The sequence below is a fragment of the Drosophila subobscura genome, chromosome U (assembly GCF_008121235.1).
Source record: "Drosophila subobscura isolate 14011-0131.10 chromosome U, UCBerk_Dsub_1.0, whole genome shotgun sequence".
Taxonomy (NCBI): domain Eukaryota; kingdom Metazoa; phylum Arthropoda; class Insecta; order Diptera; family Drosophilidae; genus Drosophila; species Drosophila subobscura.
Genome location: NC_048534.1, coordinates 4827498 through 4854575, shown reverse-complemented (window position 1 = coordinate 4854575; position 27078 = coordinate 4827498). Strand labels below are relative to the sequence as shown.

Sequence of the window (27078 nt, the reverse complement as noted above, 5' to 3'; positions counted from 1 at the left end):
TCGTATACGACTATAGTCGTACTCGTACGAGCGCGTATGCCTTTGCTTGACTTACTTTTGTGTGTGTCCTGTGTGTGTGTGGCTGCTCTGTCGCCGTCGCTGTCGCTGTCGGTATCTTTTCGCGGCGCACATTGCGCAACGCGTCCGACTCGACTCGGGCTCTGAATTCTGCGGCTTTGCCTTTGCTTTTGGTGCTTGTGCCTGTGGCTGGTTGGGGCAGAGTGGGGCGTGCGAGTGTGTGTGTGTATTTGTGTGGCATGGGGCGTGTATGCGGGTGACTGGTGTGTGGTTTGGACTTGGGGCAAGCGAATGTCTAGTAAAGGGCATGGCGCACAAATGTAGGCAACGCCATATTCTCCGAACACACACTCACACACAGAGACACACACAGACACAAACAGAGATAACTGTTTGGTGGGGGATACACATAAGTATTTCTCGGGGTTTTCCTTCTTTTTTTTCCTGTTCGTTCCGTTTTTCCCTTTTGTTTGAAAAGTGCATAAAGTTTGCGTGGCAAGAGCAGAGGTGTGTTCTCTATAGGCAGGGGAATCCCTTAGTATTTGGGAAGAGCTATTACCATAATTTCTCTAATATTCCAATCGATGTGTCGATAAAAGATAAGATCTATGGAAAATATGCATCATTTAGTTTAGGGATTCTGCCATTATGACTACAGTAACACTTTGAGTCACATTTCTTTGGAAAGTGTGGATTTTTCTTGGATTTTTAACTCTAACTTAGCTGCTTTGATGTTAAGCAGTGCTTAACAAAGTTCAGTAAAAGTAACCAAAACTATAGCCTAAGCTTTATATAATATCAAACTCTAACACTAGCCATGAAAATGTTTTATAACAAATGTTTTTCCTGCTTTCTGCAACATTTTTGTTGGCACACACACACACACTTTAGATATTGTCTTTATTTTTCTTTCGCCACTGGGATTTGGCTTTTCTTCTGCCATTAAATTCTCAAGCAGCAGAGCAGGCAAAAAAATCGAATTTCAGTATGTATATAAGTTTTACAAGGATATCTTTGCTGCTGCTTCTGGCTGCTTGCTGCTGTCACAATGTTCTTATTGTAGCCGTCGTCGGCGACGTAATCATAAACTGTTTTTCTTCTTTTCCTTTTTATCTCTCTGTTTATTTATTTAAATTATTTTTGCAGGCACTTGAAATTATATTTTTTTGTGGATTTATGGGTATGTACACGTAGTTTGTAGAACTTTTCTTTATGTAGAATTTTCCTTTGATGGGTTTTTGTGTGGATTTTTCTGAGTTTTTTTTTTATGTAACCAGCGTTTGTTCGTTCAGAGATGTGAAAATTTTTTTGTGTTGTTGGTTTGGTTAGAATTTTTTGTTGGTTAGCCGTGGCACACATACAGAATGGGTGTTTCTTTCTGCTGTTGTTGGTTGTTGGAACGCCTCTCCCTTCTCTCTACGCAGACTTGCACATAATAGCTCCAGATATATAGATATATATATGTAGCTGCATGTGTACATATAAGTATGTATATCTATGCCGTTAATCCGCCAGCGAGTGCGAGTAGCAACCGTCCACAGTTAAAACGCCAATGATAGTGCCAGGCCATCGACGATTGTGCCGCAGCTTGCAGCTGGCTATCCAGAGAGCTTCGGCAGAGCATTCGGCAAATCGCGCAATCGGGCGGTCGGGCCTTCGGGTACTCGGTTCCGTCGGACGGACCCACAGCGTTAATGTACGGCTACGGGATGGGGGTGTGCGGTGTATGCTTGGAAGCTTCAGCTTTGCAAAAATAAAACAACAAAAATGCCAGATATGGTTGGAGCTTTTTTGCTCAGCTGGGTGTCGTCGCCGCACAGTGGAGTCTTGCTTGAGATTCTCTACAAAATTCGTTTAATACAAAGCGCACATAAAATTATTCCATTTTTGCTGCCTATCTTGGACCGCTGCCCCACTTTGCTCCGCTACTTTTTGAGGGCAGTGGGTGGGTGGAGAGTGAGCTCTGCAGGGGGGGAAACGGTGCAGCGTTTGAGAGTGACAGAGAGAGAGAGAGAGCGCGAGAAAAACGCTTTTGGTTTTGGTGAAGCTTTTAGCTACTTTTGCTGCTGTGATTTTGCAGTTTAAAGAAATGGCTCCAAAACTGGACAAGCGTCGTAGAACTTGTTTAGTTGCAGGCCAAGCAGTTACGTGTGCATGTAAAACTTTGCATTAGTTCATAAAATATGATTACGAATATTTTAGGATTTTAACACCTTGGAAAATACATAAAATTGTTATATTGTAAAAAAGGTGTTCTATCCACTCGGTTCCAACAAATGGTTGCCAAAAACATGAAAAAAGAAGAAAATAAATTAACAGCAATTTAAATTATTATATTTTCATGGCATTTTTTTGTGATCTTTCAGCTCTTTGGATGCGTAAATTCACAAAAAAAATTGTCGTTCTGTAAGCTGTTGCTGGCTGGCTATAGTCTGTGTCAAGTAAGCCTAAGGCTAACCCTCCAGTCTGCCCTAAAGTGTAGTAATTTTTGCATGCATTTGACAGCGCTCGGATTACTCAGTCGGCCTCGAGTGCCTGAATATATTGCAAGAGTTGTCTGCTTGCCCCCCGGATATGTCTCTGGCTGTGCGGCCAGTATGCCTCTCCAGCTCATGCGCTCTCTCCGGCCGTCGTCGTCTAATGGAATTCAATCAGCGCAGAAGCCCATCAATCGGTGGCCCCAGAGGCAACGTCCAACAGAAAGCCAAAGGCGGCAAAAGTTTACCAATTCCAATGGCGAAATTTTCCAACGATGCGGCGAATTCAGATATGCGGTCCTGCGCGTTGGAGACGGGAGAATAACTGAGGGAGACACAAAGAGACTGTATCTCCGGCTCTGGTAATATAATATTTATTGATTATTTAGCTGGAGAGCAGAAAGAGAGAGATGGAGAAAGAGAGAGAGAGAGAGAGCGAGAGAGCAAGTGGCATGGAGTTTGAGTTAGAAGCTGAAGCCGGGGCATTATATCCGTATTATATAAAAACTAAAGCAAAGCCAGAGAGAGAGCAGTCCAATGCCGGAATCTGCCCGAAAAATTGGCTTTTTCCATCGCTAGATGGGCTTTTGCCTTGGATTTTTTTTTTGTATTAAAGAGAGGGAAGGGAATTTGTTGTTGTATGATTTTTTGGCAGACCTTTCTCTTTTTGTTATTTCCCCTTCATTCAATTACGTCATTTCTCAGCTGATTTTGGAAAGTTTGCCGTAAAAGTGTTATACAACCCAGTGCGGGATGGAGGAGGATGATTCTTAGCCCAGAAACAATACAAATGGGATTTTTCTTGGCATAAAAATAGTCTTTTAACGGCTTTAATGTCAATTGAGTTGGCCAAAAACTTTGTGGTTTTTGCTATTTTTTGATCATAGTTTTCCATTTGTTTGGCGGCTTTGGGGGTGTGTGGGTGTGGTGTATGGAACTTTTCTGAAGGACATTTTGTTGATTGTTTTGGACTTTTACCCCCCACTGCCTCTTAATACTAGTAGGAGCTGCTTCATGCCACATAATTTGTCATTTCCTCGCTTGTGCAGGATCTGGGTAGGAGGCAGGTGTCCTGCTCTAGGGGTTTACTTAGGGGTTTCCAGATGGAGCGTTGGGGTTTAATGTTTGTTGTTTTTTCTACACTCGAGTTGGAGAACTATGCGAGGGGATATTAGAATTAACTCAAATTTGAAGCAGCCTAAAAGTAGACGGGAAAAGTGTAAACTTCTCTTTGTAGATCCATTTAACGTGAATAATCGAATTTAGAGATCGAAAAAATGGACATTATATTTATCATGTTTTTATTTATTTTTCACCATTCTTTGTACCGTATGTCCTTGAAATTCGATCAAATAAAAGTCTACAATCAGACAAATAAAATCAATACTTTATATCTATAAAATGTTCTTGCCTTTATCCCATAATTCTATCATCTTTTCCTTGCCTCTATCATTCATTGCACTTTTCTCTTATCTTTATCATTATTCATCATTTGCATTGTGTATCCTTACATTTCACTCTTGTTTCAAGAACCAACCCAATTATCATTACCACATCATGGACGCATAACCCACAGTTTTGCGTATCCTGGGGCTGCTGTCATTGTCACGCCCCAATCAACATAAATCAATCAAAATTAACACCAGAGACAAGTAGAAAATGTACACAGGATACAGAATATCCACACAGAGAGATGGAGAGACTGCGAGAGAGGGGAGCATACAACAGGATGTGTACATATAGAGAAACAAAGCAAAGGATGCTGCATAAATTGATGGAAGCAGCAGCAACAGCAGCAACTGGGCGACACAGCAACAATAGAACAAGGAACGCACATGTCCTTACAGCTAATTCAATTACAGAGGAGTGTTGTAGAAAGCTTAAGCTGCAGACAAGAGCAAGGGAGAGACAGAAGAGGTGCACAGATAGACAGCGAGGGAGAGAGAAAGGGAAACAGCATAGACAGGGAGAGACAGAAAGGGAAACAAGAGATACAGACTGAAAGCGATATGCAGAGATAGTCAGGAGGAAAGAGAGTGCCTGTACCATGTTTAAGTTTGAACTCAAACAAAAAGCCACACACTCAGACACGCACCAGCCAACCATCCATCCATTTATCCACCATGCCTGCCACTAATCCACACAAACAGAGATTACGTATACGCAACACAGAAAAATGTATGTCGCGTTAATGCGAAAATCTTGCAAAAGTTTTGAGGGATATAAATGCCATAGAATTGCATCTCTCTCTCTCTGCCCACCAGTAGTCCGGCAATGAAAATAAGTCAAATATGTTACACTTAAACCTTTAAATTATGGAGCCGCACACACAGAGGCCGACGATCAGCCGCAGAAGAGCGGAAGAGCCAGAGCGTAGCGGAGGCAGAGGTTGACCCACTTTGCTTGCCAAAAACTTTTTGCACATCGAGCTTCGCCTCGCCTCTCATTCGTAGTGTCCTCCGCGGGGCACTGGTCGGACGGGGGTTGGGGCTGGTACTGCCAGTGGGCGCTATAATTGTCCAGGGGGGATTTTTTGGGGGTGGCTGCAAGTCGTTTGGGGGCGCATTAGGTCGTTGTTGCTGCCTGCCTGCCGGCCTGCTGTTCTTTTGCCTGCCTGCTGCCGACTGCTTGCGAATTTTCGCACAAATGGCAAAGTTTAAGTGCTCGACAAGTAGAAGTTTAGTACGGTTTTAGAAATGGTCAGGTTAGCGGGATTCTGCTGAAACCCTACAACAAAACGGTGGGGAAGTATTTATATTATAAATTGTATAACCATAAAGTCAACAAGGTAATGGTCGTTGGTGCTTACTACGTACAATGGCTGTGTAGGAGATTATGCTGCAGGAAGGATATACATATACTTATATGAGAATTCGCGAGCCTATTTAGTAGTTCTTTAATGTTTTTATGCAGAGAATTTAATGGATCTGATCTATGTTCTTGTTGTTTTCAGGTTGGCAATGTGACCCACACATGAATTCAGCAAACGTTAATCTGGAAAATTAAATATAAATCAGATATAGGAAATAAAAAATAGTTCCATAGTGTTTCCGATGGTAATTCTCCTTTAAACTGCACCGTCAATAAGTAGCTGCATTTTTGGTAAGCTGCTTTACTTCTCGGCCCGAATCCATATCTTCCTCGGATGTCTCTACTGTTTTCCTTTTCTCAACAAATATTCCCTATAAGTGCTCGTGTAGGGTGAATGGGTTTCGTGCATTTGCCAAGTCACAAGTCAAGATATCCCTCCAATCGTCGTCGTCGTCGTTGTTGGGTTCAAGCAGCGGAATGCCAGTGAGAATATCGATTGCAATGGGGCAATCATAAGGCTGCCTGCCTACAGAGACCACTACAAAAGATGCCGGGTGCTTGACGCTGGCTTAAGGTTGATTTTTCAAGTATATTTATTAGATAGATAAGAGTACAAATGGGCAAATACCTATAGCTAGGATGGATAACTATGATACCTATGAGCTATGCAAAACGGCAAGTCTTTTTTTTCTTTTTTGTCTACAATCCACTTTTGAATGGGGGGGATTGTTATGGGTTTGGGCTTGGCCCAGCAGAACACTACCCCACTTCCCTCTCTCCTTACTCAGTATTCAATTGTCACACACTTGGTCTTCAGATACTCGTTGAGTGCCTCTTGACCCAAGTCCTTGCCATAGCCGCTCTGCTTGAAGCCGCCGAATGGCGCTGCAACGTCCGTCTTGTTGTAGACATTCACAAACACAGTGCCGGCCTCGATGCGGTCCGCGAAGCTCAGAGCCTTGCTAATGTCCTTGGTGAAGACACCGCTGGCCAGGCCGTACTCGGTGCTGTTTGCCCGCTGCATCACCGAATCGATGTCGCTGCCATTGAACTTGGAGATGATCATTATGGGCCCAAAGGACTCCTCCTGCGCTATGTACATGTCATCCTCGACATTTGTGAATACCGTCGGGGTAAAGAAGTAGCCCTTGAGATTCGCCACACGACAGCCGCCGTACAGCAGTGTGGCACCATCCTGCACACCGCGCTCACAGAACTCCAGCAGCTTCTCAAAGTGTGCCTTGTGGTTCTGGGGGCCATGGGCCGTGGAACGGTTCAGTGGATCCCCAATGGTCATGGTGCGCAAATCCTTGAGCACACGGCGCACAAATTCATCGTGAATGCGATCCTCAACAAAGAGTCGGCCAGCGGCAATGCAATTTTCGCCCTTGTTGAAGAAAACCGAAGACATGCCCTGGAAAAAACAGAAGAAAGACAGCTTAAGTGGGAGGTTCTCTAGGAGTTTTTCTTTTAGGGTTTTCTTACATGCTTCACCGCTTTATCCAGATCACAGTCCGCAAAGATAATCAAAGGACTCTTGCCGCCCAGCTCTAGTGAGCATTTCTTGAGATTGGAATCCGCACAGGACTTCATAATGTGCTTGCCAATGGGCGTGGATCCTGTAAAGCCCAATTTGCGCACCAACTGATGATCGGCCACTGCCTGACCCGCATCGGAACCCTTTCCGGGCAGCACATTAATCACACCTGGCGGGAAACCCGCCTTGACTGTCAGCTCGGCAAACTTCAGCGCCGTCAGCGGACACGTTTGGGCGGGCTTGATCAGACAGGTATTGCCAGCGGCAATGCAGGCGGCCATCTTCCAGGAGAGCATCATTAGTGGGTAGTTCCACGGCGTGACCAGACCACACACACCAATGGGCTCCTTACGCGTGAAGGTGAGAACATTGTTGGGTCGCGCGGGGTTCACTGGGATTGTATTTCCCTGTATTTTGTCGCACCAGCCTGCAAAATACCTCCAAGCATCGATGGACATGCCCACGTGGGTCTTCAGGGCCAGCGTGTAGACTGCGCCCGAATCCACCGACTCAATGGTGGCCAGCTCCTCCTTGTGCTGCTCCATGAGATCTGCCAGTTTGAGCATCAATTGTCCACGCTGCCGCGCGGAGACCTGCTTCCACGAGCCATAGAAAGCCGTGTGGGCAGCCTGCACCGCCTTGTCCACATCCTGTGGCGAGGCGCAGGCCACTTTGCAGAGAACCTTCTCATCCGTAGGATTGACAATCTCCAGAGTTCGCTTGCCCTCGGCATCCACAAACTCCCCGTTGATGAAGAGCTGCGTGGGCACCTGAATCTCTCGTTTGTTTGCCTTCAAGGTAAAGCCATCGTAGATAAGCTTCTGGCCACCAGAGCCGCCACTGCCCTGACGCAGGATTTTAACTAGCTGCCCAAAGAACTCCTCAAACACAGGCGCCATGAAGACATTATCATTCTCCAAGGGCACATCGAAGGCTTCCTTCACTTCCTCCACCAGACGCACCACATCCATGGAGCCAGCGCCAGCGGCAAAGAAGTCTGTAGAGTCCTCAATGGGTTCCTTTAGGATGGCCTGCCAAATGCCTGACAGCAGAGTCTTCTTGGATAGCTCATCCTCGCTGAAGTCGGTGATTGGCTGCTGTTCGGCCTGCTTGAACCATTCACTAGCATTGATCACCTTTGACCCGCGCTTGATGCGACGCACATTCACAAATGCGCCATCGGTGCCTTCAATGAGGAGGCCCGCGGGATGAACCCAAGCGGGTTTCGTCAGACCCTTCAGACGCAACGCCTGGCCATGGGACACGGGACCAGCGGAGTAGAGATGAGCGCCAAAGAGACGTATCTGCTCCTCAATGCCATCCTGCAGAATTACTGTGGCTATGGCGCCCGGCACCGAGTCCAAGCCACGCACAAAGTTCCAGATACGCTCCGCCGATTGCTGCAGATTGATAAGCTGATTCTCCGCCTTGAACATGGCCGGATCGTAGGTGGCACCGATCTCCGTTTGGACTATCTTTGGGGCTGTGCCATTGGCAACCATATCGACGGCCACACCCATGGCCTTGACGCCCTCGGGGTACAGGAATCGCTTGTATATGCTGTCGAGTGTGTCAGTGGGCTCGAGATTCGTTTGACGCGTCAGCAGCAGTGGTCCGGTGTCCAGGCCATCATCCGCCCAAAAGATGCTAAAGCCAGCCACCTCATCGCCCTCAATTAGAGTCCAGGATATGGCACTGGCACCGCGATGGCGAGGCAGGATCGATGGATGGTAGCAAATGCTGCCCAATGGGGCACCATCAATCACCTCCATCGGAATAAACTGCGAACAGTAAGGCAGCACATTCAATGTGGCGCCCACCGATTTATATTGTGCCAAAACTTCTGGCAGGACCACGCCCTTCCGCCGCCAGCTGCTAAACTTAAAGACGGGTATCTTGTGGGCTGTGGCAGTGGTCGCCAGCACATCCTCACGACTCCCTTTGTCCGGTATGGTGAAGACACCCACAATTTGTATGCTCGAACGCTCCAGCAGCAGCTCCAGAACATCAGCAGCAAAGTTACTCTGGCCAATTATAGCAATGCGAAGTTTTAACTGAAATAATATTAAGTGTAAGGAGAAGGGAAAGCGTTAGTTTGGCTTGCTGTCTAGAAGGTGGCAGGGAGAAACACTGTAGGGGGCGCCACGTAGGTCAAAAAGGTGAATTTTTATGCTGCTGTGAGCTTATCCCGATGTTCTGTTAGTTAAATGGTGTGAAAATGCAGGAGGAAGCCTAAAATTCGACTGAAACTTTCATTCCTTTTGAAACTATTTAGAGAACTCAAGAGAGCTAATTGAATCTATATAGGTGGCGCCACGTAGGTCAATTATGTGACTATTTGGAATTTGTAATATGTGAAAGGGATCAAAGATCGGGCTACACTGAACTACAATGAAACTTTGCACTGATGTGATAATTTGTTAAAATAGGTCAGCTATCTCTATTTAATTCTATGTGAAATCAGTTACAATATTTGTTGAAGCACAAGTGAACAATTTCCACATCTTTTCCATTAAACTTGTCAAATGGTCTGATATATTATTTTTTGGACAAATTTTTTTTTTGAGGAATAATCCAGGATATAATTTTTTTTTTTTCAACTTTTCCTGACTTTAAAAAATTGAAATTTTGTTAAAAATACCACACGAAAATCATCATTTATCATTTGAAATCCTTATATTTTCGAGACGGTAAACTTAAAAAATTAAGTGTTTGGGTCCCATTTTTAGCTGCATCAAATAGCTTTACAGAACGTTCTTCACAACCAGATCTAGGATACTTACATATGTTATGTACAAAATCGAACCGCTACCTCTAATAAAAGCATTAACAACAAATACCAGTTTTTAAATGTAATACAATTTCTTCAATTGAAAATAAAATAATTCATTAAAAAATTAAAATGCCAAAAATCGATCAGAAAAAGTCAGTTTGGTTCCCTGAGGAAAAAAAGTTCGAATTTGTCGAGTAGTCTGCATAATTTCTATTAGGCTGCACTTTGAATAGAAAATAATTTACTAAAAATCCCAATTGAAAGATGTTTTCAAACTCTTTCCAGCAAAAATATAAATTCCCCTTGCTCTAAAAATCGATTAGAGTATTACTTCTGACTAGCTTTCATTTGAGTTTCGTTTCTGATCCGCTGCCAAAATCCGCTTGCACGAATTTAACTCAATTGCAAACTCAAATAAGAATCAAATTTCATTAGAATATGAATATAAACTCGATTATGCATGAATACTAACAGCCATTTCTTGTGTATTATTTGCACAGCAAAATCAAAATATATTTTCGCTTTTCACTTCAATTAAAGTTTAATTAATTTTCACTTTTTAGTTTTCACTTTTCACTCTTTATTTTCACTATTTTCATTCATGCCCCAACCGTAACTGCTTGGAAGGCCGGCGAACTATCAACTGAATTACAGTGTGAAAGCCGGGTTGTATTTATACCTTGGTGCCACACGAGCGGCACATTATCGTTATCAATTTGATTTGATTATAAATAAAAGCTAAAAAAACTACAAAACCAGCATAGACATGCGCTGGTGGGTCGCCCAGTGACTCTTTGTTTGGGGCTCACTTCACATACATTTCATAATTAAATCAGCGACAAGCGAAATGCTTATCAATCTCCCAGCCAAAGAAGAGAGCTGCAGCAGCAGCAGCACGAGCACCGAGGTGTGTGCATGTTGATTTGGCATGATCAGAGGGCCGGACTTTTTTAAATTCCAGGGAATATACACAGTCGCCCGACAAGTGTCTGAATAATTTTCATATGAAACGATGGCCCATATAATGGGTTTTTGTGCTGCAAGGGCATGAATGTGAGGTGCCAGATGACTGCAGCTGCCGTGATTCACCTGAAATGTTGGCTTGTATAGAGTTTTTCTTGGGGGTTTTGGGTTTTTCTTGGTAGCTTTGGGTTGGGAATATATGGAATAATATTCTAAATATTCTGAAAAGTGCAGCAGAAGTTGTAGACAGTGGCATCAATAAATAAAATAAATAAATACAAAAATTAGAAGCTATGATGACATGTGCTAATATTAGACAGATTTGTCTTCAGTTACTAATGAGAGTTGCATTTTTAGACATAAAAGCACTCACCAAAAAACTGAATTTTGTTCCAGTTTAATTAATGCATTTATCCGCGTGGAATGGGGTTTTATAGATCATCAAAATTAGCCAATAAACTCAGCAACCATTTAGCTAATTAAAAGCAATGAGCTCTTACTTTCCGCACTATCAAAACTTAAAAATCTTTCGGAGCATTCATCATAAGTACTCGTGTTGAACCTCCATATGTCTGTCTACTCCCTAAAGTTAGTTCTGTTGCAACCACACCTAGACTCGGATCATTATGCTGTACCGCCTGCAGTCCTGTCTCAAGTATTTTGCCTTTCTGGGTCTTGTACCCTGGACGAACAACTGCCGACCATGTCAGTGTTTTCAAAAGATTTATTCACTATTTTTGATCACCATAAATCTAATGATATTCTCTGTGGAAATTGAAATACCACTAAAAGATTCGCTGCTGCTGTCGCAGCTGGTCAGCACGATTGTGTTTATTGCAAAGATTGTGTGCATGACGGTGATACTGCTGCAGATGATGTGCCAGTACAAAGGATATTACATCCTGTGTAAAGAGTTTAAGCGTCTCAGGGAGCGATTTGAAGTGCAGCTAAAAATGGGAGCGTTGGCATATCCCCGCGAGCGTTACATTAAAATTGTAATGCTGGGCATGGCCAGCCTGGGGACACTCGGTTGCCTGATTTATACATCGTTTATCGCAAGTTTGATCTACTTTTGGTCCTCGTTTGTGGCCCTCATCATCATTCGACTGCAGTGTGTGCTCCTCCTGCTCTATGTCGATTTAATGGGTTTCCATGTGCAACTGCTGGGCAAACGCATTCAGGATGTGCTCCACTGTCATTCGATGGGTGGTGGAAATTGCATTCCGGATGGCAATTGCAAGCAACTGTGCTCCCTGGAATTCCTACTCGAACTCAAGCAAAGTCATATGCAACTCTTTGAGCTTTTCAGTCATTTTAATGATTTGTTTGGCTGGTCAATTTTGAGCATATTTGTGGTAATGTTCATGGATGGCACAGTGAATGTTTACTGGACCCAACAGGTCCTAGCAGGCGTCTATGGACTTGTGTATCTTAACGCTACATTATCATTTTCTGTGCCCTCACTGGCGCTAATCTTGGCATTCTGTCGATCTGGGGAGTATTGCAAATGGCAGGTGAGTGAAGGAATTAGCTGGATGCACTTTTTTAAACACTTTCTTCTCCATAGAACATGCTCATTGGCAGCCATGTTCGTGCCTTGGCCTACAATCCTTCGCCCCACCAAACGAAGGAACCCGCGTACACAGAACTGCTCACAGAATTTACCATGCAAGTGGAACACAATGTATTGGCCATTAATGCCGAGGGTTTTATGCTCATTGATAACTCACTGCTCATGTCGGTGTGTACCTTAACTTATTTTTATTGAACGGAAAAAGTCTTCAAGTGTTTTACAATATTTTGTTGCTTATCTTTCAGATGTTTGCTGCAATGGTCACATATTTAATTATTTTAATGCAATTCAGTGCAGCGTAGAAAGAGATGGGAAAATAATATTTAAAACTGATATCAATGAATAATGAGAGACCAAAAACTTCTTAGAATCTGCAACTCATTTAAAGCTAGAATAAATCGTTTATTTAGACACTTGAAATCGCTTTCGATGGATTATTTTGATGCATCATCGTATCAACATTTTGAAGAAAATTCAGATTTATTCCCGAAATAAATGATTTAAATTAAACAAATAATAATAAAGTTATCAATTAAGTCATTACTCGCATGCCTTGTTATACTCTCTGGAAACCACTAAAAACTAAAATAAATTTGTATACAAAGACTTAAAACATTTATTGAAATCTGCTGCAGTAGCAAACCAGCACCAAGTAGGTTTAAATCATATCAAATAATATTTAAAACGCAATTCAATAATTACATACTTATGTGCATATCATTATTCATTATGATCACAAACGATCATGAAAAATCATTTTCCAAAGTAAAATTAATAATTACTTATTTAGACCCCTGCAAGCTCAAGAACTACCCAACATTGACCCATTTGCACTTTTATTTATATTGCTGCAAGAGCTAAAAACTCTTTTGATAAGATTATGGAAAACAAAGCGTACAAAAACCCATCTTTATCACACCTACCAAAAAGGGAAACGAAAAAGCCAAAGAAGTTGATTATCTTATCGTTGATTTTGTGATTAGTTCAAAGTGACATATACGCCTATATTCGCATGATTTCTGGCAGTGCAATGGAAATATTATACATGGGTATAATGGTATTATGATAGGGGCTCACAGAGAATACGAGGCACCTGCCTCCAAAAGAATAAAGTAACATCTGATCGCATGACACCAAAGAATTGCTAAATCATCAGTTGTCAGGGGCACACCACAGGGGGTCTGATACGCGCACTCTGTTTTCAATTATGCAATTTAATTTTTGAGCAAATGTACATACATATATTATTTTTATTATTATTTATTTTTTCGTGTACTTATAAATAACAATTCGAGCACGCACTCAGCGACTGTCTGAAATGGTGAAATTTCGGGGCCTGTGCGTCGTCTGCTGTGCTCCCACTGGAAATATACACCGGGGCATATTCCGGCGGTAATCGGTGGATTGGATTGGTAGCTTAGTGATAACCCAACCGATTGGCCTCTGGTTTAGACGACTGGGTGGACTGTCGCAAACAAACAACGGAAAACCGGTTTGCTGGATGCAGCGCAAAGGCCCTCGAACCGGTTTCAAGTGGTTCAAGATGTGCCAATTTTGATAGGCACTATCAATCCCTCTAGCCCGGGGCAAATGTTCCATCAAAGTCTAATCTCTGGGGGGAGACTTCTCAAGTGTTTTCCATCGATTGAACGAACGTTTAAAGCGGTTTCAACTGGTTTTACCGTCTGAACTTTTCAGCCACCCTATCGATTAACACTCGGAGCCAATGACCAATAAATTTACATTTTTCGAATTCTCATTTATTTACAGGAAGTGCTACAATTTAATATGCACTTTACGATTAATTAAAACTAAGAAAAAATAACTGGTGAAAGCTGCTATTGGTAAGTCACTTGTGCCTCCACGGTGACTTCTTTGACTACATCGCCATCATCGCTTAGAACATCCACCTGAAATTCCATTTGTTCGGTTTTGAGCGTGGCTTGGTTTGAGTTTTCTGTGGCTTCAGTAGCTTTGGAGTCCACTCGTGACTCGGAGGGTTCAGTGTCCGAGAAGTTGTCTAAGTTTACAAATTTTGTGGTTGTCTTTTTGTTGGTTAAATTAGTTGTGCTCTCTGCAGTTTCTGCTGTGTTTTCTTGTGTTCCAATGGCATTTATATCCTTTTCATTATCGCTTTCCTTAAGCAGCTTCTCTGTGGGTCCATCACTTATATTAGAATCATCTGGGATTGCTATTTGATATTCAGTAATTGGTTTTTTCTTCTCTGAATCCCCAATGCCAAAGGTTTCTTCGGGAGCGATTTCCAATCTACTCATTTGCTCAAGTAATTCTGAAACTAAGAGTTTATCTTTAATAATATTCAAAGTTTGTTCTGGCTTGTAGTACTTACCGTCGGAGTAATCTTTGGGAGAGGTTTCCAGGCCAATCTTTGGCTCAGTGATTGCAGCTTTTTCTTCTTCTGAAGTTCCTCCCACAGCACCGCCTAAGTGCGTCTCTGAATCTTCATCAAAATTATCCAAGCCCGCAACATCTTCCATAATATCATCATCTTCCTCGCTATCACTTTCGCCGTATTCGTGACTTTGCAGCTGCGCCATGGCCTCAGGATCCAGAAATTCATTCAATCTGGACGCTATTTTGGCCCACTTATCCTTGGCCGTTTCCACCAACGGCTTGTCCAGCGTTTCTGTCTCAGACTTTACTTGTGGAAGCTTCTCTTGCTGCGCTTCCATTTCTAGTTCATTATGCTGCAACAATTGCTTTTCCTTTTGAATTATTTTGCGCAGTCCGCGACGTGCTTTGACCTCGTTCTCACGCACCATACGCATGTCCTCTTCGAAGCCCTCGTAGTAGTAAGCTTTAAGCATTTCGGTTGGGATTTTTGGTGGCTCAACAACGGCCAACTCCTCGTCGGATGAATAATCTGTTGTGACATCGGATGGAGCCCCATCCTCATCAATATCCTCGTAACCAATGACTGGGGGCATTGACACACGTTGTGGATATCTTTCTGTGGCTTGGGGCACTCTTTGTGCTCCTTCTGGAATTTGACCATCTGCTGGAGGAACATCTTCTACTTGGCGAGCTGTTTTTGCTGCCTGTGCAGATTCTTCTTTTTCTTTTGGAAATCCTTCTCCCTGTGCAGCTCCTTCTTCTCCATTTGCACCATCATCTTCTTGCTCAATGGACATAGGATTCCAACGCTGAAACAGCGTGGATCCCGCACCCAAGGAAAGTTGTATGGGCTTTGAGTCCTCCTCCTGCCTCCGCTGCAGCAGAGCTGCCTCCTCTTGTTTCTGCAACTCACGTGCCTGCTCCTCGTCCTCCTTCATGCGTTGCATCATTTTGTTCAACAATTCGTTTTCCCGCTCCAACTCCGGATCGCTGGACTTGGCCCTGGCCTCGAGATCTTCATTAGTGGACAGCATCTCCTCCAGCATTTCGTTCTCCTCGCTGGTCAACTGCAGCTCCGTGGCGCCCGACTTCATGCAAGCCTTCAGCTCATTGTAGCTGCGCATACATTCGGTGGCAGCCTCCGCATTGTTCGCCGTCGTCACCTTATCGAGATCCAATTTTTCAAAGAACTCTAAATCGAGATTGCCAAATGTTTGCTTGGCCTGCGGCGAAAAGAACTCCTCCTCCAGCGATTCATTTTCCTTTGTGTCATCGGGAAATTCCTCGAGTTGTTCAGCCAGACAGCGTTTCATGGCTTCGTCGACCAAATGCTCGGCAGATTTGCGTGGCTTTGGCTCGTACGGTGTGTTCCAGGGGGTGCGTGGAATACTTTGGTTCGTCTCATCGTCTGCAGTGTCGTAGGCATCGTCGTCATCCTCCTCCTCCTCCGAGTCACTGACCAGTTCTGGTGGCGGTGGCAGCTCCTCCAGCTCACCAGTGTCCTTCTTGACAACCATCAGACGATTGTCGACGACCTCCAAAGTGTCATCGTACTTCTCTCGCTTGGCGTAGCAGTGTCCCGCCGAGGCAGCCGCATGTCGCTTGCGATTTTCCTCATCCTTGGCCAATTGGGCGTCCAAACTTTCGGGCGTGTCCTTGCTGAAATCCCCCAGGCTCTTGGACAGCAGCAACGCCTTGGCTGCACGTATTTTCTCCAAGTGTGTGGAGGATACAGGTCGGGCATTATCGTTCGATTTGTTCGCAAGGAACTCCTTGAACGTGTCCACACATTCGCGCAGACTCTTGCCCCCCGCTGGATTCTCCAGATGCGGCGGCACCAGCTTCTCCAGCTTTGGCTCCTCCGAGTAGGTGTTCTCGTCGTCGGACTCAAACGGTCCCAGGGGATAGCTGTCGGGGCCCATTTCCGTGATATCTTTGTAGATGACATCACTGATCAGATCGTTGAGCAGCGCGGCACAATCCATCTCCAATTGCGCGTCCTCCGAGCTGAAGGACCGTTCGTAATTGATTTCCGTATCAAAGCTGTAAAAAGTCTCATTTTCATTTTCCAGCTCAGCGAGCAGCTGACGCAGCGTTTCCTCCTCGCCAGCCAGTTTTCGATTCAACCTGTCGCAAATCTCCTCAGCGGCCTCAGCGCTGGTTTGCTCCGTCACGGGTCGTGTCAGTATATCGTCATCATCATCCTCAGCATTGGCAGAAGGTTTGCGTTGCTCTTTGATGGCGTCCTCCATGCTGGTGAGTGGCAACTGCCGCATGCGCTCTTCCTTATCCCAATCCTGGCTGGGTGTATCGGAGCCAGCGCCAAACACACGCTTCGGCACATTATCCGTGGCATCGTCCATGACCTTGGCAAAGAGACTGTAGCGCTGGCTTAGACTGGCCAGTTCTGCCTTGGCGGCATCTTGTTTCTCCTGCAGTTGCTTGCGCTCTTCCATCGCCTCCTTGAGTCGCTGTCTGCGCTCCTGGAACTGTGCGCTTAGCAATGCCGACTTGGCCTCCAGCGCGGCCACGTTTAACTCCTCATCCGACTCGTCTGAAGACTCTGTTTGCTCGGGGATATTGTCACATATGTTCTCTGCTTGATCGAGCAACTCTTGCAGATCCTCATCCAGGTGGCTGCCCATTTCGGCCAAGTCGTGCGCACATTTCTCACTGGCATCGGCGCACTCCTGTTCCCATTCCAACTGCTCTTTGCTTTTCGGGGGCAGCGAGAACTCGTCAACAAATTCCTTATAGAGATTCCTGGCTGTGGCGGGTGTCTCCTCCTCGCAGCACACTTTGGCCGACAGCTCGTATTGTGTGTTGCTTTCATTCAGCAACTGATCGAGGGGCAGAGAAAGTTCATCAAATATTTCCGAGCCAAAACTGTGGTACATTTCATCGATGAGCTTGGATTTTACTTCCTTGGGTGTGGGTTCCTCGCCATCGTTGTTGCCTTCGGCCACGTGCAGCAGTGCTTGACATGTCTGCTCAAGATCTGCGCTGTTATCCAGCTCTGAATCGCTGTCAGATTGAAGTAGTGGCGGCTTTGAGGTGGTATCTGACTGAGGGAGCGCTGGCTTCGAGTCGGTGTCTGATTGAAGAAGAGATGGCTCCGCGGCGCTGTTGGTTTGAAGAAGTTTTGACTCCACGGCGCTGTTGCTTTGGCAATGTGCCACTGACTCACATGATTCCATAATTGCCTCAGACATTTCTTTGCTTTGCACTGGCTTTTCCTAAAAGTTTAATTCATTAATCGTTGCATAAACTAATTTATTACCAGTCCTTACCTTTAACCCAGTTGCCATAATTTCTTCCTTACTTACGTAATGTTCCTTTCCCCCAACAGGCTGGAGCTTAAGTTCTTTTATGGGATAATTCTTATCAATTTCTTCTATAAGAACTCTCTTTCCTTTGGATTCCTGAACGTTATTTTCCTTTAGAGCTTCGTTGAAAGGTTTGTCTATGCTTTCAGGCTCCACAGATTCAGCTTTCTGATTATCTAACGTAGCATTTGTATTTCCATCCATTTCTTCTATGAGATTTCTCTTGCCTTCGGGTTGCTGCTTTAACTCTGAGCTATCCAAATTATTCTGTTCCTTTTCTTCCGTATTTTTGACTAGTTTCTCAATGCTTTCAACATCGCCCGTTACTGCCTCATCGTACAGCACTTTGGGCCTGCCCTCCAGCGGCTTTACACGACGATTGCTGATGCGTTCGGCAATGTGATCCTGCTGCGAGCCAACACTTTCATTATCCTCCGCCGATGCGGAGCTTGTGCTGCTGTGCTCCGAGGCCTGACTTTCACCAGAAACCTCATCCCACATGGCATCCACCGAACCATATTCCATTTCGGCTCGCTTGCGTGTCTTTTCTGCATTCGCAATGCCCTTTTGCTCCTCCTCGGAATCACTGGAATTGAGTAGGGCCACCTGGTCTTCGGGTTTCAAATGACTATTGCGCATGCGTATGGTACCTGAGTGTGCAGTATCGATTAGATATAGGGTTTGCATTTGGGTTTGCTGGTGGGTTTGCACTTACAGTTGACGCTTTCACGTGTCTTGCGACGCTCGGCACGAATCCAGCGTTGATTTTCCTTGCGTTCGCCTTCGTAGCCATCGCGTTTCCAGGCCTCGGCACAGGCGCGATCACGTGGAAACACAGGACGACTATCCAGGTACGTAAGCTCTTTCTGAAACACACAAAGTAAAACCATAAACAGGCAGCACACATTAGATGTAAAGACCTTGAACTTACACATGCCAATATCAAAGTTTTGCGATACTGCGGCAGTCGGGAGACCACGGGATTACCCTGCAGCACTAGCACCTTCAGGTTGGGCATTTGTTCGAATATTTTCACAATCAAAATGTCATCAATGCGATTGTTGGCCAAATCCAGCACCGACAATGTCTTGCACTCGACCAAATAGGCCAAACTGGCGCTGTCCGTCAGATAATTCGAGGTAATGTTTAGGGTATTCAGCACAGGCAGAATTTCCGTGCCAATATTCTCAATTTTACGTATGTGATTCTGGCTAACATTCAGGGTATCCAAATCGCGATTGCATTCAAGATTCTCGATTTTGGTTATCAAATTATTCTGCAGATACAAACACTTGAGTTTTGTGAGCTTCGTGAGGTTTTGTATTTCCGAAATGGCGTTGCTCTCGAGCCAAAGGGTCTTCAGTTCCGTGTATTCATCAAGGTTTTCTATGCACTGATAGCCTTCAAGGAACAGTTTATTAGTTTGGCCATTAAGCTTACGTGTATTTACTTACCCTGAAAGTGCAAGTAGAGCACATCGTTGAGGCGTGGCGTTTGATATAATTTATCCCGCTTGCAAATTTCCCTGAGGCCCGCTTCGGTAATGCGATTTAGGCCGGTTACCTCCTCGTGGCGGCGGCCCCGGCCCGCTTCGCACATTGTAGCTCAGTATTTGTTCCTCTTAAAATTTGTTTTATATTTGAGCAGAAGTTTCTAAAATATTTCAAATGCTTTGAATTTGATTAGTACTTTGAATGATTTGTTGAAAGAAAGCACCGAACCGTCTTGCGATTATTTTGATTGAATAAACATGGCCGTTGTCGATAGCAACGCTTGAAATACAATTGCAACTCTAAGTTGTCACTGTACTGTTTTATAACACTATTAAACAGTGTTGCCAATAGCAACTCCTGAAAAGAAGAAATTAAAATTAAACGAGAAGGGAAGCGCTTCTTACGAGTCACCAATTTAATCCCCGGTACTTAGTAGTACGTCTGTACCTAAGTGTTTTTTTCAAACTTTTAAATTTTAATTTTATGTCATCTACATCTAAATAACTTCTCCCGCTCTTATAGCTCGCCCCACTCCCCTAGAGCCGCACACCACACGAAGCAGAGTGTGGATGAGAGAATGTGCAAAAAAACAAAAAAAAGCAGCTGGACGGGGTGGGTTTAGCAATTGCAAATTAAAATCTTCTTTCTTTCTATAATAATGATCCAATCTAATCCCAATTAGGTGATCTGATAGGTATGGAAATTTCCTACGAAATCGTGCTTTCCTCTTATCTTCAAAATTGTGGATACAGCAGATATCTTTGTGGGTGCGGAAGGGGTCGGGGATAATTTTTGAAATAACCTTGTATCAGTGTGATATCACAGCTGTCTTGAGGTAGCTCTAGCTTTTTAAGTCTCTGAGATCCAGGCGCTTAACAAGACGGACGGACAGACGGAGGGACGGACAAAGAGACATAGACTCGGCTATTGATGCTGATCAAGAATATATGTACATATATATATTATGGGGTCGGAAACGTTTCCGTTACCCTATTTACTCTTCGAGTACCGGGTATAAAAACGTTTTTTTGAAATTAATATCGTAACTATACAAAATTGGGAGAAATATGAGCTTTGTCCGATTGATTATGATCTTTCTATAGGACATTTTTCACAGCTACTTGTTTTCAAACTTTTCACGGTCTTTTCATTTAATTAGTTAAATTGAGAACCACACCTGCAATTTCCATTACAATTTTGTCTGGAAATCATATACAATTCCTATAAAATTTTCCGGCTGATATAGCATTTAATAGCATCTAAAATTGGTATTATTCAATAGAAATATCATGTGAAATATCATGAGTTTTTCTAGTTCCATCTTCTATAAAATACATTCCACTTTTACATTTTCCATTTAAAATTGTTCATTTATTTAAGTTAATGTTCTCAGTGCTGCACACAGTTGTTGTTGTTTTTTTTGTTTTTCTTTAACACAGATTCAAATACAAGAATACAAATACAAATACATATTAAAAATGCATATAATGTTTGCTAGTTATTCAGACAATTGTAGACAATTAATTATGTATTGCGTATTGCAAATATGCCGCTTGTGTGATTTTCAATTATTTCTAACATATTTTCAATGTTCTTTGATCGTCCATTAATTAAAGCCTCGGGAGAGATGCATGATGAAAGATGCTAGATGCCAGATCTGTGGTATGCAATGCAATTATTCGTTTGATCTCAAATGTAAATTCGATTTAGAAAGCATTTTTTCCATGCACTTACATATGTATTTATGTATGAGTATATTATATATTTAATAATATATGTTTTATATATATTTATGTGTGTGTTTGTGATCTGTGTTGTTGTGTGTTGGTGGAATATAGTGGGTATAATATAAGTTTAATCGTAATAATAATAGTTTCTACAGACGAACGAGTACACATAAATTTGTTTAAAAATAAGGTTCAACTGGTGGGTGGGGGTTTACTAATGGGCGAGGGTAGTTGGGAATAAGCCACATTACATCCCCTGCATATACATAAAAGTACATACATATAAATAAGGTATACATAATGCATAAGTAGTCTCTAAATGCACAAAAAATCTTACATAAAATTGTATATATAAAATCGTTGCAAGGACACTTTCTGTTCGAAATGTATGAGAATATTTAAATGGATATTTGGTATGTATGTAAAATACGATATGTATATAAGAATATGTGATGTGGTGTGGTGGCTGGCAATTTGGGTTTTGGTGGAAGTTAAATTATATTTTGGGTCTTTTTTCTTTCAACAGAAATATTTTAATTTTCATATGTGGGAGCAAATGTTTTGCTCTGGCGAAACTTAAGCTTAATTTTGTGGCAAAACATGGGCCAAGAAATGCGGTAACAATCAAAAATGTACAAATGCTCATTTAAAAATGTTTAACAAAGAGGAATGCTTGGAAAAACTGGCAAGAAAAATGTCTTTAAATTGATGGGGAAAATAAATACGAATGTTTAGATGCCCAGTATGCCTTCAGTGGGCTCATATGAGTGGTCGGTGATTGTGTTTGTGATTGTTTGTGTGTGTTTTTGTGATTGTTGTGATTCAGAGACGGCAACGAGAAATCTTTCTGCATACATATGACAAACTACAAACTACGAAAATTGTTCCTTCGCTCATTCCTTTCGTTTCCACCCGCTTCAAAGCCGATAGACGGGATCATCGCTGCGCAATCTAAACGTGATCGTAGCTCCGGCGAAACGAACGATACAGGCAACAGGCAAATAGTATGGTCAAAAGCTGTGTGGAAAAACTCAGAGTTAACAAAAAGGAAATGCTATTTAAAAGTCTCTTCCACTCACCTGTATACCCGCCACAGCCAGCACCACAGAGGCCAAGAGCAATGTCTTTGAGTCCAAGATTCCCAAGAGCTTGTGCAAGCAGCCACTCTGTGTGGCATGCACCACAGTGCACTCCTTGGCCTCGCTCAAATTGATGACAGAGCAGCATGCCGGCGGCAGGGTCTTGTTGGCATAAATAACCTCCCAATCGTTGGGTCCATAGGTGCCGCAGCAATCCAATTCAGTTTGCAACAGGGTCCAGGCATCGCGATAATCCTCACGCTCCTTGTAGTGCCGCATGGTCGCATTGAATTGTCCCTCCATTAGTGGCTGCAGATCCGAATGCTTCACGTACCCGGCCACGCCCAGACCTATTTCGAACAGAAAAATGACCACGGCGAGTATGGCAAAGCTGAGGATCATGCAGCTGCTCTCCTTCAAGGCACCGCAACAGCCCAGGAAGCAAATGACGGCCACAGCGGCGCCCACAATCATCAGTATTATGGGCGCTGTCCATATATGATCCCCCACAAAATTCGAATAGTGGGCATAATTCAATTGGACCATGCCACCAACCAGAAAGATGAGTAGACCCGTGAGCTAAGGAGAAAAAGGAAATGAATGTCTGAATTTTGTCAAAACAGGAAGTGGCTGGACTTACCGCAAATAGTAGATTGCAAAAGAATGTCAAATATTTGACACATGCCAAGCCGCCGGATGCCATTTTACTGCAAAAATTCGTACGCCTCTCGCGTTTGCTCTGATTCTTAGTACTGCAAGAAAGGGAATGATGGGATTGAATGAATGTTGGAGAAAAATATTAACCGATTGGCCCAGGACACACACACACGCGGTCGCACATCAATCAATAAAACGCTGGTCAACCGCAGACACAACCCACACACACCCACACGCGCTTCTGGGCTCTAAAAAGGAAATCCGAGTGGCTACCATCCGAAGCCAACCCCCAAATCACAGGAACATACACGCAACCCCAGTCGAGGGACTCTGATGTCTCTCTCTCACTCTTTGCCTTCACCTGTCGTCTGTCTGTCTGTGGATTAACCCTACATATAGCAGAGCTTCCCCCTCCACACACACAACCTTTCCCAGGCACTTCACTTCCCATAGAGCGAAAGTTGTCAAGTGCAGAATGCCCGTTGGATGGCAGCAAAGCAAAGCAAAGGCAAAGGCCCACCAGCACCAAGGCCCTTTCGCATTGAGTGCATTTTCTGCCATTTTCATTTCATTTTCATTCCAATTTTTTGTTTCATTGTATTCGTTTGGCCCAGTTTTAGGCGTACTATTATTTGTTATTACATATTACACACGTATGTATTTTCGTTTGCCGCAATTTTTGCTGCTTTTAAGTTGAGGGATGGCTGATGGGTGCGGGTGCTGGCGAAAGTGCCTCTCTATGTATTTGTTACAAGGACGACCTGCAATGAGTGCAACCACCCCACGGAATCGATTAGGGACCGAGTAGATAACAAATGTTTTGAGATCCGATGGCTGGAAGCTATGGCAACTAGGAGTATGAATCAAATGCACTTACAAACGGGGTTATTCACTTGAATTATAACACAAGCAATTTCGCAATAGTATGATAAAGAATTGTCCAGACAGTATGGCGACATGGAACGTTTCCACAATCAAAAGTAAAGTGTTCAATGTGTATGAATCAAGTAATAAGTTTAACTCCACTTGATAAGGATTGGGTCAGGCCTCCTTAAGACCTTTTGAAACTCTTATTAAAGTGCTCTTTCTTTTCTATTAAAATATAAAAATTCAAAGAATCGCATACATTTCACAAACAAATAATATATACATATATATTTATATATGTAGAGCCTGATTAATGAGTGATTAATAGTAACTTCGTACCTCTTGTTAAAATCTTTTCATACGCCATTTAAGCACAGAAATCATTTATGGACATGGTCTTATCTTTCACAAACTTATTTATGTATTTTATATATCGTACCACTCCTCAAAGCTGTAGACTGACTTCATTGGAGAGCGTGTTTCAACTTGGACACTGGCGATTGGAAAACTAAATGCATACTGAGTTTAAAATTGAGAATAATTCTGCTTTTTATGGACTTCTTATTATCTTATCTTTCAATAGGCAATTTCTTATCACAAAGTATTGTCTATAACATACAGGAAATAAATGAGCTTGTACACCTCCATTACTCATTGGGGTAATTCATTCAAGAATCTCAACTAATACAGTTCATACAGTAAAACCAATTCTCAAGTAGTTTTACACTCTTTTTATACCCGGTACTCGAAGAGTAAATAGGGTATATTGTATTTGTGCGAATAATGGTTGTATGTAACGCACAGAAGGAAACGTTTCCGACCACATAAAGTATATATATTCTTGATCAGCATCAATAGCCGAGTCGATAGAGCCATGTCTGTCTGTCCGTCTGTCCGTCCTGATGAGCGCCTAGTACTCAGAGACTCAGAGACCACATTTTGCATCCAGACTTCTGTATGATCACACTGTTACAAGTGTATTTCAAAAATAAGCCACGCCCCCTTCCGCCCCCGCAAAAGGGCGAAAACCTCCCAAATCTACAATTTTTAGGATAAAGAAAACTAGAAAATAAAAACGCCATTCCGTAGGGAATGACCATATTTATCAGATCACCAAATTGGGATCCGATTGGAGCATTATTATGACCACAATGCATAAATTAATTTGCAGTGGCAAAACCCACCCCGTCCCGCAGCTTATGTTTGTTTTTTGCACATTCTCTCATTCACACTCTGCTTCGCGCAGTGGCAGAGGCCTGCGCCTCTGACACGTCTCTGCCTCTGCCCCTTCTCTGCCGCGTCTCTGCCCTGACTCTGCAGTGTGTTGCTCTAGGGGAGGGTGGCGAGCTAAAGGAGCGTGTTGGCGTGAGTAGTGTTGTTAATGTAGATGACTGATGAAGAAAAAATAACCGCTAAGGTGCAGATTTAGTACTGAGTGACGGGTATAAAAGTTGTGACGCGTAAGAAGCGCCTCACACGTCCCTTCTCGTTATTCTATGTATTTATTCTAAGCAAATTATGTGTATGCCACACCGATCAGATCAGTTTGAACTCTTCAATTAGCAGGGGTCACTGGTCCAATTAGTTGATTGACACACACACACACTCACACTGCAGGGTGTGTGCTGCCATCTTGCCATGGGCATAACCCCACATAAGCATAAACGTGGAAAGAGAACCAAAATCGATCGTTTTGAAATTGTGTCAACGGTAGCACAAAAGTGGTTAATAGCCACTGGCCGCCGCGGCTGGGCTTCATTAAATAAAGGCCTCCTATTCTGCTTCCTCTCTTTCTCTCTCTATGAAAGAAGCGCGAGTGAAAAGTTTCACCTGTCGCACACGGACACCAAAGTGTAGGAGTAATCAAATATACATTTCATTCAGCCACGCGTAAACAGGACGATAAAAACGCCGCCACTGGCTGTCAATAAACCTTTTGTTGAAGGTGGCGGACGTGTTGGCCAGAACGGAGGACAGTGGTTACAATATAAGGAAATAAAAAATATAACAAATCTTCTAAAATATGAATATGGTTTTAAGAGCAAAGCAAAAACCAACATTGCAATTTTTTTATGATTAATATATGGGAAAGTTCAAATTTATGCAAACGATTGGTTTTTGTAGCATTGATAACCTATGACCCTGTAAATCTAATAATTTCTTGAATTTATTCCATATTTACATTTAATCAGTGAAATGGAATTATAATGAAGATTGTGTGTACGATAACCGAATAAATTAAATCCAATTTATTGTAACTCCTACAAAAGGTGTAATCGCAAATTTCACAACCCTTGGGAGTTATTTCTGTCATTTGATAAGCCAATGGATTCCACTGTTGTTGTTTTTTCACCCACTTCGAGGAGCTGGCAGTGAGAGTTGGTGGAGCAACTATATTGGGGAGTTACCAGCTTGGAATGGGACGATGAAGGCGGTCACTGGGGCCTGTCCCATTGAATACCGGGATGTTTGTATGTAGGTACGAATGCATGTGTGCATAAGAATACACCTTTTTTTAGGTTGCGTGCCATCGACTAATTCCGGAAATCTAACCATAAGCATGGGCAATGGCATACCCGCCTGCCCTGTGCTGACCCTTTGAGCTATTTTTATACAAACTTTACTTGCACCAAAAGTTACAACGCAAAAGATTGAAAGTGTTTGGTTGGTGGGGCACCAAGAATTGGAACAACAATGGAAACCAAGTCTCGGGCGGAATCCGCGAGGGGTTAACAAACTGCAGCGAACTCAAGCGGCAAGCGCGAAGCGCCGAACGAAAAAAAATGCAGCCACTACTTTGGCTTTTTTCTTCTTTTTTGTGTAGATTTAAATATTCAAGCTATGCGGCGGCAGGGCTGGTTGCTTCCTATGTATAACTAGTTCCATCCATACATACTCCAAATTCCTAGATTTCTCACTCACTTAGCAGGTAGTGGATGCCATGCCCCCGCGACGAGAAAAAGAACAAAAGAGATGAGGCACAAAAGGCCAGAAAAGTAGAACGGAAGGAGGTAGTGAACCTGAAACGAAGAAAAATAACTGCACATTCGTCGCTGCTGTCGCTCTGCTTTGCTTTCTGTGTTCCCATCTCTGTCTAGCGCACTAGGCAACTCCAGACATACACACAATACGCGCACACACCAGCTCCAGCTCCAGCTCCACAGAGCTACGAGAGGTGTCTTGACAATAATAGTTAAAAGATTCTCACATAATATTGCACTTTAGTTCTACCAACTTGTGTCTGTGTGTATACCTGATTCAAATCACTGCACTCTGCACTCTTCACTTGCTATATCTGTTTGAGTTATCCGCCAAAAACAGCGCTAAGCAGGTAAACAAAATTGGAGTAGTGATGATAGAAAATTGATACACACTGTATCGATATATCGGCTGCTTAAGAATATATTTATGGAAAATATCAA

At 43.2% G+C, this 27078-nt stretch overlaps 4 protein-coding genes across 6 annotated transcripts; 1 reads left to right on the top strand and 3 right to left on the bottom strand.

The window, feature by feature from the left end:
• Window positions 1-1035: 1035 nt before the first annotated feature.
• Window positions 1036-27024, bottom strand: LOC117902030 (CD63 antigen). Of its 2 annotated transcripts, XM_034813092.1 has the most exons (5): window positions 26910-27024; window positions 22773-22884; window positions 22133-22711; window positions 21966-22070; window positions 1036-1058 (listed from the first exon to the last, which is right to left on the bottom strand). In XM_034813092.1, exons 2-4 carry the CDS (start codon window positions 22833-22835, stop codon window positions 22005-22007), a joined length of 708 nt encoding a protein of 235 aa, XP_034668983.1. In that variant the 5' UTR covers window positions 22836-22884; window positions 26910-27024; the 3' UTR covers window positions 1036-1058; window positions 21966-22004. The 2 variants fall into 2 exon arrangements, with proteins under 2 accessions (XP_034668983.1, XP_034668982.1); XM_034813091.1 differs by lacking the exon at window positions 1036-1058 and having other exon boundaries at window positions 20771-22070.
• Window positions 5876-10229, bottom strand: LOC117902027 (cytosolic 10-formyltetrahydrofolate dehydrogenase). Its single transcript, XM_034813086.1, has 3 exons — window positions 10089-10229; window positions 6792-8897; window positions 5876-6720 (listed from the first exon to the last, which is right to left on the bottom strand). The coding sequence occupies exons 1-3, from the start codon at window positions 10092-10094 to the stop codon at window positions 6091-6093; spliced, it is 2742 nt and encodes a 913-aa protein (XP_034668977.1). The 5' UTR covers window positions 10095-10229; the 3' UTR covers window positions 5876-6090.
• Window positions 11206-12454, top strand: LOC117901096 (putative gustatory receptor 39b). Its single transcript, XM_034811724.1, has 3 exons — window positions 11206-12093; window positions 12147-12320; window positions 12398-12454. Exons 1-3 carry the CDS (start codon window positions 11206-11208, stop codon window positions 12452-12454), a joined length of 1119 nt encoding a protein of 372 aa, XP_034667615.1.
• Window positions 13903-19478, bottom strand: LOC117902025 (dynein assembly factor 1, axonemal homolog). 2 transcript variants are annotated; one of them, XM_034813084.1, is made up of 6 exons: window positions 19288-19478; window positions 18765-19234; window positions 18549-18699; window positions 17798-18483; window positions 14503-17743; window positions 13903-14448 (listed from the first exon to the last, which is right to left on the bottom strand). In XM_034813084.1, the coding sequence occupies exons 1-6, from the start codon at window positions 19430-19432 to the stop codon at window positions 13991-13993; spliced, it is 5151 nt and encodes a 1716-aa protein (XP_034668975.1). In that variant the 5' UTR covers window positions 19433-19478; the 3' UTR covers window positions 13903-13990. The 2 variants fall into 2 exon arrangements, with proteins under 2 accessions (XP_034668975.1, XP_034668976.1); XM_034813085.1 differs by having other exon boundaries at window positions 13903-14442.
• Window positions 27025-27078: the final 54 nt, after the last annotated feature.